Here is a 12,843-nt window from a genome sequence, read left to right as displayed (position 1 = left end):
TCCTGCTCCCACAGACCTGCTGACTCACAGGAGGAGGAGGAGGAGGAGACAGGTGGTCATTATCATGTCTGAGGAGGAGGAGGAGGAGGAGAGAGGTGGTCATTATCATGTCTGAAGAGGAGGAGAGACAGGTGGTCATTATCATGTCTGAGGAGGAGGAGGAGACAGGTGGTCATTATCATGTCTGAAGAGGAGGAGGGACAGGTGGTCATTATCATGTCTGAAGAGGAGGAGGAGACAGGTGGTCATTATCATGTCTGAAGAGGAGGAGGAGACAGGTGGTCATTATCATGTCTGAGGAGGAGGAGGAGGAGACAGGTGGTCATTATCATGTCTGAGGAGGAGGAGGTGGTCATTATCATGTCTGAGGAGGAGGAGGAGGAGACAGGTGGTCATTATCATGTCTGAGGAGGAGGAGGTGGTCATTATCATGTCTGAGGAGGAGACAGGTGGTCATTATCATGTTGAGGAGGAGGAGGAGGAGGAGGAGACAGGTGGTCATTATCATGTCTGAGGAGGAGGAGGAGACAGGTGGTCATTATCATGTCTGAGGAGGAGGAGGAGACAGGAGGTCATTATCATGTCTGAGGAGGAGGAGGTGGTCATTATCATGTCTGAGGAGGAGGAGGTGGTCATTATCATGTCTGAGGAGGAGGTGATGGTCTTCCACTTCTCTCTCAGCACCTCCTCCTCTCCCTCAGCACCTCCTCTTCTCCCTCAGCACCTCCTCCTCTCCCTCAGCACCTCCTCCTCTCCCTCAGCACCTCCTCTCCCTCAGCACTGTGGTATCGATCGCTCACTCTGACCCCGTTTCCCCTGAAAGCTCATTAATTATGTGCAGCACGACTGCGTCCTCCAGAGGAGGCGGGGCTGGACCTCATTATGAGACGCAACGGCGAGGAGACGTTATGGAGGTCAGGTGACCCCGCCTGGTCAGGTGACCCCGCCTGGTCAGGTGACCCACTTCCACAGCAACAAACAGAGGATTTGCAGAATATTTATTTAGAAATTTCAGATGAAATGAACAAAGGCCACGAGGGTCACGGAAGGCTTCGTGTGACATCAGCGTTACGTCATCAGGACAACGTTTAATGGCAGCGCCCCGTCGCCATGGTTACTCAATACTGGAGCATGGTTAATCTGTCAGTGGAGGTGTTTCACCTGTGAACAAGATGATCGTTTCCTTTAGTCATGATCAGGTTATGGGCCAATAATCACTGAAGAGGAGCTCAGGTGTGAGTTACCTGTGGAACACATTCATTGAGAGACACACGGTGTCCACTGAAACACCCCGGGAACACCTGCGTGCTCTCAGTCATTCACCTGTTGTCCTTTGATTTACTGTCAGCCCCTGAGGTTGACACAGGTGATCTACAGGTGATCTACAGGTGATCTACAGGTGAAGTGTACAGGCACTGTGCAGGTGACATTTAAGCCACATAAGGGTGATTTGGGGGTGGTACAGGTGGGAAGCAGGTGATTCAAAGGCTGAACTGTCATTTAACAATCATAATTCATTATTTAGTTGTTGCTTATTGTCAGAACAACCCATCGCCCTCGTAACCATGGCAACTGTTCCTCCACATTTCGAGGGCAATAATCTGCAGCTCGTGGACGCAGACGAGCATCAGGTAGATTAAAACGTGTGAATGTGGTGAAAAGTCTTTCATTCTGACGCCGACCGCTGCCCCCGGTGGGGGGGGCGGGAACAGCCACAGGTGTGACACCATCGCGGAGCGGCCGTCACTCCGGGACTTCCTGTCCTGAAGGCGTCTCCAGCGGAAGGCTGCCGGTGGGCGGAGTCAGGGGCTCTGCTGAGCTTCTGTCCAGGTCTTCATCCTGGGAGTCACACAGGTGTTTTGTCAGTCAGGGGTTCCCCAGTGGGACAGGTGATGCACAGCAGGTTCAGGTTAAAGAGCGAAACATGGTGGGCTGGTTCTCAGACCCCCCCACTCAACAGAATAACGTCAGGTGACATCACACCGTGTCAGCCGTCTCCTCCCCCTCGGTGTGATCCACGCCTGCTGGCACAGCTCCAGGTCAGACAGGGCGCTCTCCAGGGCCTCCTCCTCGTAGTCGGTGTGGTAGTCCGACTCGTCTGAGGGAGGAGGAGCAGGACAGCGAGGAAGGTGAGGTGAACAGGAGAGAAGGCACCCAGTCAAACACAGGTGACAAGAGGAAAACAGTGAGCAACCCAGACCAAGGTGACTAAAGAGGAGCTCTCTGGGAATCAAAAAGGTGTCAATTCAGGTGGAACACAGGTGAGAAGCAACACGCAGCAGGTGCAGGTGTGTCACAGGCCAAGTTTACCGTCCACCACTGCAGGCTTGATGGGTTCGATGCGAGAAACGATCTCGGCCAAGTCGGTGAAGGACGCGTTGGGGCAGGTGACCACCTGAAAGAGGCAGAGGCTGGTTCAGTGGCAGCACTCGGAGGAGCAGCCACGTCACCGACGGTAGCTCACGTTGCTCCTGGTTTGGGTGTTGTGGAACTCCTCCTGGTGTCGGTCTTTCAGCATCTTCTCCACCACTCCACTCCGAGTCCACACGTCAAACACCGTCTTTCCATGCTGGTATCCCACCTCCTGCAGCAAACCCCACATTGGATGTGCTAGCATCGTTAGCAGCTCAGCTAATGGCTTCGCTCAGGCTCTAGATGCGGCGGGCGCCACTCACGGCGATCTCGTCGAACTTGCCGAACTCCAGGGTCCGGTACCTGTCGATGGGGGGTCTGATGTACTCGCAGTAGTCGCTGTTTTTCACTGACTCCAGCTGCCGGACGCAGCACACGTAGGCCAGGCGGGTCTGGATCTCAGCCATGTTCAGCACCTGAGAGCCGCCAACAGTCAGCACCAGCCCGACGAGTCGACCCTGACCCCCTAACCCTGACCCCTAACCCTAACCCCTAACCCTGACCCTCTAACCCTCCCCCTAACCCTGACCCCCTAACCCTGACCCCTGACCCTCTAACCCTGACCCCCTAACCTTAACCCTGACCCCCTAACCCTGACCCCCTAACCCTGACCCCCTAACCTTAACCCTGACCCCCTAACCCTGACCCCTAACCCTGACCCCCTAACCCTAACCCCTAACCCTGACCCCCTAACCCTGACCCCTAACCCTGACCCCCTAACCCTAACCCCTAACCCTGACCCTCTAACCCTCCCCCTAACCCTGACCCCTAACCCTAACCCCTAACCCTCTAACCCTGACCCCTGACCCCCTAACCTTGACCCCCTAACCCCTAACCCTGACCCTCTAACCCCGACCCTCCCCCTGACCCCCTAACCCTGACCCCCTAACCTCTAACCCCGACCCCCCGGTCACCTTGACTTTCTCTGCCAGCGGGTTGAGCCGTTTCCACAGCAGCCACCACCCTGAGAGCGAGTCGCCGTAGTTGGTGAGGTTGGTTTCATCTCGGCTGCCCACGTCGATAGCGATGACCACCTTAGCGCCCATGGACCGGGCCACGTCCGCTGGAGGGAGACGTGTGTGAGGTTCTGGAGTAACGGCGGGCGTGAGGGCGAGCGAGGCGGAGCAAACCTGGCAGGTTGTTGATGTAGCCCCCGTCCATCAGCAGGTGTCCATCTTTGGGGTCACACAGAGGGGGGAGGTACCCCGACAGAGACATGCTGGCGCGGACGTACCTCCACAGAGAACCTCAAGAGTCCAAACACATTCCATGAACACTTCTGCCGTTTCCACGACAACGACAGAGTCAAGAAGGCCGAGGAGCTGGGCTCGTAAACGCCCACCTACCGTCAGTGTGCACCCGCATGGCCGACGCCGTGATGTCGGTGGTGATGTTAAAATAGGGAATCCAAAGGTCCTGCAGACACAAGCCCAGGTCAAAGGGCACAGGTCACTTCCTGCCGTCACATCTCAGGACCCTCACCTCGATCTGCTTGCTCTTGAAGACGTTGCTGATGCTGGAGTTAAATGCAGCGCCGGAGAACATGGAGGTGACAGGATACGTCAGATCCAGAACCTTCTGGAAGACTGAGGTCATCTCCTGCAGAGACACAGGTGAAGCCCCCGTCGACCCCACCAGCGTGGAACACCTCCCCCTGACCCTCTAACTTCAGCTCACCATCGCCCACTCTCTGGCCCTCATCCTCATCCGGCTGTAGCTGCGCTCCTCGGCGTACAGCGCCCCCATCAGGGAGCCGATGGAGGTGCCGCCGATCATGTCCACTGGTATCCCGGCCTCGCCCACAGCGCGCATTATCCCCACCTGTGAGCAGCCCCTGAAGTCAGGGGGGGGGACAGGAAGTTAGCTACAACAGACGTCCTCTGAGCCCTTCCCGCCTCTGACCACAGCTCAAACCCGGTGTCCACCGGGTTCTGGTCAACGGTCAGAAGGAAGGAAAGCAGTCAGACAGTGAGTTACCGGGCCCCCCCTCCTCCCAGGATCAGGGCGATGGCGTTGCCCGTGAGAACTCGAGCCAGTCGGGAGAAGTCCGAGTGGCGGTCCGCCGGCTTCTCCAACACTCGCTGATACAGCTCCAACTACGGACACAGAAGACGGCGTTACCCTGCAGGTCCGAGACCTCGCCATGCTGCGGAGTCCCGGCCCACGGGGACGGTACCAGTTTGGGGAGACTTCTCTTGGAGAAGACCCGACGAGGACACGACAGGTGGAGGTGTCTGGAGATCCAGCTCCGCATGTTGAGCCAGTCCACAGTTCCTCTGGGTGGGGGCCCGTCCTCTCTGTGCAGCAGCACCAGCTGCTTCTGGGCCCGGACGGCACTTCCCTCCAACATGCGCTCCAGCTGGGGGGGGGGGGGGGAGGAGAGGGAGAGAGAGAGAGAGTGTCGGTGTTAGGCCAGCCCGCCCCAGCAGGATGGGGACCACCTGTCCCCCACCAGGATGGGGACCACCTGTGCCCAGCAGGATGGGGACCACCTGTCCCCCACCACCTGTCCCCCACCACCTGTCCCCCACCAGGATGGGGACCACCTGTCTCCCACCAGGATGGGGACCACCTGTCCCCCACCACCTGTCCCCCACCACCTGTCCCCCACCAGGATGGGGACCACCTGTCCCCCCCACTGAATCTGAAATCACTGACACAAAAAGGGCCGCCACCGCGCAGCCGCGAGCACCGAGGAGAAGGATTACGTCCCTGGTTCAGACGCCAGCCCCGAAACAGCGCCACCTGGTGGCAACAGTGCTGCCAGAACCTGCTGAATCTGCGATGAAGCCCACAAACACCAGGACGTCCAGAGGCCGGCAGGATTGGACACGGATTAAAGAGAGAACTGCAGCCCAGGACGAGTGGGGATGGCGACATCGCTGCGGCGCCGCTGGTGCTCGTTAGCTCTGATGGGGGCTGATGAGGCCGAGGACAGGACAGATGGGCCCACAGACCCGTTAGAGTCGGGGGAGGGCCGTGCTGTCATCCATTCTGAACCGTATCGATCCAGTCCTCACCAGCGAGGACACGGGCCCCCACCCCGCCCTTCCTCCCCCACAGCATTAACCCACTTTCATCACGTCTCCAGGATGTAGGAGGTGGACCTGCGGCCGTTAGCGGCTCCACCCTGAAGTGGCTGGAGCCATAAATCAGGAGGAAATGATCCGTCTGGGACGGCGCTCGGTTAATGACTGTTGGGATGATTTCTCTGGGGAGAAACGCGACACAGTAACCCTCCAAAGGTAGTTTCCCTCTCGGTCTTCGGAGGACCGGCTGACCTCTGCGATGGCCTCCGTGCGACCTCTGTGATGTCACGGGTAGCACACCTCACCTCCCCAACAGCAGGGTCCTGCTCTCCGAGGCCCACGATGATGATGCAGTCGGCCTGGCGGATGCAGCGCTGCGTCCAGGGGGTCAGCGTGTAGTCGGTCTGGTAGAGGACGATGCGGTGGATGTCCTCCTGTTGGCCCAGCCAGCTGGACAGACGGTACTCGTGGACACTGAAGAAGACAGAGGCAGCTGGGGACAGGTCCACAACATCAGGGGACAGAAACCACGAGGAATTCGCTCACACCTGTCGAGCGCGGCGGCTCCGAGTCGCTGTTTGATGATGTCACTGGTCAGCAGGAGGGTGGGGCCTGTGGGACAAGTTAGCACAAGTTAGCACAAGTTAGCTTTTTCTGGCTTCAGACAAACGAGAAAGTTGCACATGAAGCCCCGTCTGGAGGCTGGTGAAGGTGCCGCCCTCACCGATGGCCAGGAGCGCGTGCTGCAGCTCCAGGGTGAAGGTGGTCAGGGGAACATCTTCTGACACCGGCAGGACGGCCACGGTGGACAGGTTGGACGCCTGGTTCCCAGCATCCCACTGACTCCCAGAGGTGTGCAGAGCCAGACTACGAGCTGACGACCAGAGACGCGGCAACAGTTACAACACCGACGGTAAAAAAGGATCCAGTTTTCCTGAAGCCGATCCCTCCCGTCCAGTTCTGGACCCAAACCTGAGCAGCAGCATCAGAACTCACCTGTGAGGGGACCGTTGACCTGCTGCAGGATCTTCTGTCCCAGCAGGTGGATCAGCCTGGTGACCACCTGACAACCACATCATGTACAGTCAGAACTCTTTTATGTTCTGATGCTCCACAAAAGTCTGGGAACCATCGGACGACCAGCACAACTGGGTCAGGCAACACACACCTGAGGGAACTTTCTCTTGATAGAACTGAGAGCTCCCTCAGGTAACTTGGCCAGCTCAGAGTCCCGCACAGCGTGAACGGTGGTGGCTCGGTTCTGATGGGTCAGCGCCTCCACCTGCAGCAGAGGGCAGGACTCACCCATCAGAACATGACAACAGGTGAGTACACACGCACGCACGCACGCACGCACGCACGCACGCACGCACAGATGATCCAGAACCACCGTCTCTGAACCAGGGCGACACCAGCCTGGAACCCTGAATCTGTCAGACTATTTTTAGTCTGAGCGTCACAGACGTGCTGACAGTTTCTCCCCTGCAGGTGAACGTAACCATGGCGCCGTGCAGCCCAGTACAGTATTAGAACACAACTCGGAGCTCGTGAACATTTGCACATCCTTGATGCTCGACCCTGATGTGAAAAGGTGGATCGCTGAACTATGGCTGAGGCCGGATTAGCCCCGCTCACTCCAGCCGGCCGCTTTACCTCCGCTCTTTCATGAGTGAAACGGCCGTTTGGGGAATTGTGCCTCTGAACCTGTCCGGTATGTTGGCGTGCTCCTCTGTGGTTGCCCTGTGCTCTTGGACACCTGCTGGGTTTAAAGGTCGAGGGTCTCACCACTCCGATCAGGTCACCACGTCCGTACTCCCCGATCAGCTCCTTCTTCCCGTCCTCCTTCATGATGACGGACCGCAGTCGACCACTCAACACGATGAACGTGCTGTCGGATTTCTCCTTTTGCCTAAAAACACAGAATTCCGGGTCTGGCTGCTGCTCTGCTGAGGAACCTTCAGGAACTTTAGGAGCAGCACGAGAGCGGGGGGGTACCTGTAGACCGCTCTGCCCGCCTCCACCGCCATCCAGTCCAGCGCGAAGTCGATCTGCCGCACAAACGACGACATCCTCCTCACCACCGTGTGAGCTACGTTCAGCACCACCTTGGGCTCCTCGCGCATGATCCTGAAGGACAAAAGGTCTCAGCACGAGTGCAGCAGCACAACGAGGGCGGTTCTGAAAGGAGGCTTCACGCCGCCCAGCAAACCGTGACGGGCTCCGAGGGACTGACTCGTAAAAGTGTGTTTTGGAGATGGACAGGAAGCTGCAGTCTCTCTGGGCGCGCACGGTGAAGATGAGCGGCTCCCCGGTCAGGACGGCCAGCTGGCCCACCAGCTCGCCGGGGTGCGTCACAAACAGCCGCGTCTCCTCTTCACGGTCGATCATCCGCTGATAAACGTGGAGGAGGCCAGAGATGACAAACTGGATGCTCACCTCCTGAAGGTCAGACAAAGGTCACGTCCACCATGTGAAGGGAAACAGACGGAAGATGGAACAACGCTGGACTCTTCTCTTCCTCAGGAAGAATGAAGCTTCATCAGCTGCTGCTGAAGGCCGGGCTGAGGTTCCTGATTACCTGATCCCCCTGACGAGCCACCACAGAGCCGGCCTTGACGTGGTGGAGCGTCACTCTCCCCTCCAGGAGGCCGGGGTCCTGCAGCAGGGAACAGACCCACTAAACTGGAGGGTTCTGCCACAGAGGGAACGACTCGAATAAAGGTTCAAGATGCTGCATCCTCAGCTCTGCTCGCGTCAGGTGACCTGACGTTATGATGAGGCCTCAGTGAGCAGAGCTGTGGCGCCCGTTCACCTGCAGCTGGATCAGCCCCAGCAGGTCCCTCTTGGCAGCCTGAAGGATGGTGCAGCTCTTACTGAGGAGGATGGCGTCAGAGTGCCCCCTGCTGTCTGTGTAGTGAAACACCTCTGAGGGCGTTTGCTGCATCGTCACGCTCTTCTTCACATTGGGCTGCGGAGACAGGAGTGTCAGCCCCAGTGCATGATGGGATGGGATCAAGTTCCCAGTGTCTTACTTTGTGAGAGAGCGGACTGGGCGGTGCTTCGTCCACGGCGACACGAGCTCGTTCACAAACCATGTTCAGGTCATTGGCTGCAGGACAGAAGGAGGGTCATGGGTGTGTGTGTGTGTGTGTGTGTGTGTGTGTGTGTGTGGTGTGTGTGTGTGTGTGTGTGTGTGTGCACGCTCACCTGAACAGTCAGCAGGTGATGAGACGGATCTCTGCTTCCTGTAGTTTATGGGACTGTCCTTCACACCATCTGTTCACACACAATCATCCGTCAGCAGCGCTTTAACGCACCACGAGAGCTGTAGCCTGATTGGCCACAACGTTGTGCATCACTTCCTGTTGTTGTGACCTCAGGAGTGAACAACGTGTGCAACCACCTCGGAGTCTTTGTGCATCTTTAAACGATTCCCTATCGGGATGTGTGTGCGTGTGCACTGTGAGTAGGGTTGTGTGTGCGTGTGCACTGTGAGTAGGGTTGTGTGTGAGCGTGCACGTGAGTAGGGTTGTGTGTGAGCGTGCACTGTGAGTAGGGTGTGTGTGAGTGTGCACGTGAGTAGGGTTGTGTGTGCACGTGAGTAGGGTTGTGTGGTGAGCGTGCACCTGAGTAGGGTTGTGTGTGAGCGTGCACCTGAGTAGGGTTGTGTGTGAGCGTGCACGTGAGTAGGGTTGTGTGTGAGCGTGCACCTGAGTAGGGTTGTGTGTGAGCGTGCACTGTGAGTAGGGTTGTGTGTGAGTGTGCACGTGAGTAGGGTGTGTGTGAGCGTGCACGTGAGTAGGGTTGTGTGTGAGCGTGCACTGTGAGTAGGGTTGTGTGTGAGCGTGCACCTGAGTAGGGTATGTGTGTGAGCGTGCACGTTACCCGTGTCTGCGGCCCCCTCTGCGGCCCCACCCTGACCCTCCTCCTGGGCCTGGACCCGACGGGCGTTCTTCCCAGACGTGGTCTCGGCCAGCACACTGCTGATGTTGCTCAAGGGCACAGCCTGACTCTCCTGAAGGTCACGCACAGCTCAGCTCAGCCCACGTGCACACGTCATGTCGTTTCATACGTCATGTCCAAGGTCAGGGTTCCTCCTACCGGGTTGAAGAGCTCCGTGGTCAGGCCCAGGTAGTCGTGCAGCGCCAGGAAGGTGACCCTCTGGAGGCGGACCATGATGATCTGCAGCAGAGCAGGAGGCTTCGTGTGACTGGCAGCACAGACACACGAAGCCCAGATGATGCTGGAGCGTCCGTTACCTGGATCACACGGACGAGGGTCTCGGGGTATTTCTTGAACACGGACTCAAAGGCCAACGCGGGTAAACGGAGGATGGTGGAGCGGACGGCGGCTCGTGCCAGAACGGTCTTGTATGGAGACGGATAACCCTGGAAACACGGGGGACCACTGGTTCTGACACCCACACAGGGCACGTTTGATGGACAGCTGACATGTGTCAGTGTGGGGGGGTATTTTACACCCACGTCTGTCACTCAAGACCAAAATGAGGTGGAAACAACTGTAACATCTGGAAACGCGAAGAAAGAGAAGCATGAATGGAGGAAGGCTCACAGTGATGATGTCCAGGATACTCAGCAGGCTGTGGACACTGTCTCCTGGCACCACGTCCTTCACCACAGGCTCTGTCCCATCCTGGAAAAGACAAGACAGAACAGGACATCAGCAGGAAGGAGCGGCCTCAGGGTTCCAGTTGGACCGGAACATCGGTGCTGACAGCAAAAAGAAAGAATCCTGAGGAAACTAAGGAAAGAAAAAACTCATCAATGCTGAAGCGTCTGTGTGCTGCTGAACATCTGACAAGAACAGGAGACCAGGAAGAGCTGTCCGGGACAAACGGGTCCCGGCACTCTCGTCCACCTACATTCTCCTGGATGCAGAGCTCCAGACGTCCATCCTGGACCACGTAGATGCTGTCATCTTCATCCCCCGGCCTGAACAGGCATTCGCCCTCCTGCAGCTCGATGAAGACCATGTGACGACAAAGCTCCAGGAAGAGCGGCTTCTCAAAATGACCCAAGACCCTGCAGCAAAGTTCACAGCGTCAGGCCGCTTCTCCTCGCAGCTCCGTGAGCTTCAAACAGAACCGTCATGCCAACAACACAGGAGCACGAGATGTAAAGCTGAAGAAGATGCACGTCAACAACAGCTTCAGGAGTTCCAGGCACTTTTGGGGATCGTGATAAATATCTGCCGGCACTAAAGGGAACGCGGATCCAACCTGACGTTCTTCAGCATGTAGAGAACCTCAGACGGAAGGTTGGAGCTCTGCACATCGAACTCAGTCAGGTCGGCCTCCAGCAACGAGGGAGGAGGTTCTTTGGGCTGCAGGGTGGGAGGATCTTTACGGATCCTCAGGATTCTGTTGGCAGGCACAAAAAGGGAGGATGCTTTCCATCAGCCACCTCGGAGCTTCCAGGAATACCCACTCAGAAAAGCCACAGACTTGCGAGCGATGCTGAGGACTTTGGTTCTTTTGCGGATGCGCTGTGGCGTCTTTGATACTGAGGTAGAGGAGGACATCTGGGGGGAGGACAAGGTCTGCACCTTGAGAACAGCAACAAGGAAACATGGGTTAAAGGTCGTTCCTAGGGCAGAAACCAAGCGACTCCATGGGGTTAGAAACCTTTCTCATGATCTTCCGGCCATAGAAGAGCACTTTGTCCCGTTTCCTGAAGCGATAGTGAGGCACACCTGGCTGTTTTGCACCTGCAGCAGCGAGTCAACACAAATCTCATCAGAAAAAGGTGACACACCCTCAGTTCCTCCCAGACTTCAGAACCCAGCGGGGAAACAACAGCCTGGAGCTGCTGGAATGTGTTGAGGAGAAGCTGAAGACTTCAGGTCATGTTTGACACGCCAGAACCTCAAACTCCGGCTAAAGAAGTTCCCGTCTGGGAACTCCTTTCTACTCCCAGCCTGCAGTGAAATTACACCTGAAGGAACCTCAGTCACTGACTGAAACAGATCATTTGACATCTTCAGTCAGGCTGGGAAACACTGACAGTTCCGTCTGTGGAGGACTGGTAACATTTAAAGATGAAGAACGTGGAGCTGACTCACGGGAAAGCTTGAACCGCCGGTACAGGAAAAGCACCACGATTCCAATCAGCAACACAGCGACTGCAGCTCCAATCAGGACTCCTGTGAGCTACAGAACACAGCTGAGGTTTAACAACCACGCTTCGAGTGAAGAGAGCGTGTCCAGGAAGTGATGAATGACCAACACAACAGACAGGAGAAAGAGCCAACAGCGGGTTTAGATAAGCTAGAGACGCCCTGGGGAGTGATGGAGGCAACGCTGACGGGCTGAGGCTAAAACCAGCTAAAACCAGCTAAACAGCCGTCGACAAACAAGAGCTACTTCAAGACCTGATGTTTGGACTAGACATCGATGTCATGCAACTGCAACATGTTTGCACGTTTGCACGTTTGTGCGTGGACTCTGTCACCCTAATCAGGAGGAGCTGATTAGGTCAGAGGTCACACTGAAGGCTTCAACAAGGACCCGCCAGTTTGTGGTGGTCCGGAATGAGACGGGATGGTCTCACCATGGTGGTCTGCATCTGCTGCTCCACGAACTGCTGCACCCGGGCCCGGATTTCATTTTTACTGTTGACCAGCACCTACAGTCAGAGTTAGTTAACAGCAGCCTGTGATGCAGCGACAGCAAAAATGCTGTTTTTAATCAAACTGCAACAAAGAACTCACTGAAGTGGGCCACGGATCCCCTTCATCGTCTCTGCAGGCCATCCCGAGAGGAGACAGCTGAGCTGGCAGGAGATGACAAACGGAAACTGCAAAATGAGGGAACAAATAATCAGCATTTGCCCTTATTTAAGCGTCTGGCTGAAGGCGGAACCACGGAGGTCCAGCAGCTGCCTGCTGCTGCGTTAGCGCCTTTAGCCGTAGCCTCGGGTGAGCTCAGTCGGCAGCTGCTGGAACACTCATGTGACTAAAGTGACCCCGAACTCCGAATATCAACGTGAATTGTTAAACGTTCGAAACAGAACGAACAAAACAGTCTTACCTGTGTGATTTCCACAACGCTGGTTTAAGGCATTTCCAAGTTCGCTAACAACACTTTGTTTTTTATTGCTGTCACTTGCTAAGCTCCGCCCTCTTTGTGTGTCCGCGAATAGAATCCTCGATTCTGCTGTTGCCAAGAGACTGTTTCAAAGTTCTGACCAATCAGAACCAGCGAGTCTTACTGTTGACGCATGCGCGCCTTTAAAAGAGAGTGACGCACTTCCGCCCGCCAGGGGGCGGAAACGGGCCCGACGCTGGTTACAGTGGCGGGTAGAGGAAGACAAGCTCGGTCCATTCCAGGTGCCTTTACCTGTGCGGGCGTCTGTTGATGGCCCAGTTCGTCTGTTGCTCAGAA

At 56.6% G+C, this 12,843-nt stretch overlaps 1 protein-coding gene across 1 annotated transcript; it reads right to left on the bottom strand.

Annotated features, from left to right (window-relative positions):
* Window positions 1-983: 983 nt before the first annotated feature.
* LOC130517465 (patatin-like phospholipase domain-containing protein 7) lies at window positions 984-12,610 on the bottom strand. The gene is given in 37 exon segments (XM_057019359.1): window positions 984-1,839; window positions 1,984-2,018; window positions 2,021-2,098; window positions 2,311-2,395; window positions 2,465-2,584; window positions 2,676-2,828; window positions 3,327-3,475; window positions 3,543-3,659; window positions 3,759-3,828; window positions 3,895-4,011; window positions 4,090-4,246; window positions 4,390-4,508; window positions 4,589-4,771; window positions 5,747-5,915; window positions 5,990-6,053; window positions 6,166-6,315; window positions 6,438-6,504; window positions 6,610-6,723; window positions 7,227-7,350; window positions 7,437-7,568; window positions 7,675-7,880; window positions 8,020-8,097; window positions 8,254-8,409; window positions 8,474-8,550; window positions 8,649-8,717; window positions 9,327-9,456; window positions 9,543-9,623; window positions 9,701-9,829; window positions 10,014-10,094; window positions 10,324-10,483; window positions 10,681-10,821; window positions 10,906-11,006; window positions 11,086-11,168; window positions 11,523-11,610; window positions 12,011-12,085; window positions 12,171-12,256; window positions 12,490-12,610. Coding segments are annotated over 36 exon segments (3,996 nt in total). The 5' UTR covers window positions 12,213-12,256; window positions 12,490-12,610; the 3' UTR covers window positions 984-1,743.
* Between the last annotated feature and the right edge of the window lie 233 nt (window positions 12,611-12,843).

The sequence above is a fragment of the Takifugu flavidus genome, chromosome 20, assembly GCF_003711565.1.
Source record: "Takifugu flavidus isolate HTHZ2018 chromosome 20, ASM371156v2, whole genome shotgun sequence".
NCBI lineage: Eukaryota > Metazoa > Chordata > Actinopteri > Tetraodontiformes > Tetraodontidae > Takifugu > Takifugu flavidus.
Note: the sequence above shows the minus strand (reverse complement) of the source record. Positions and strands in the feature narration are given on the sequence as shown.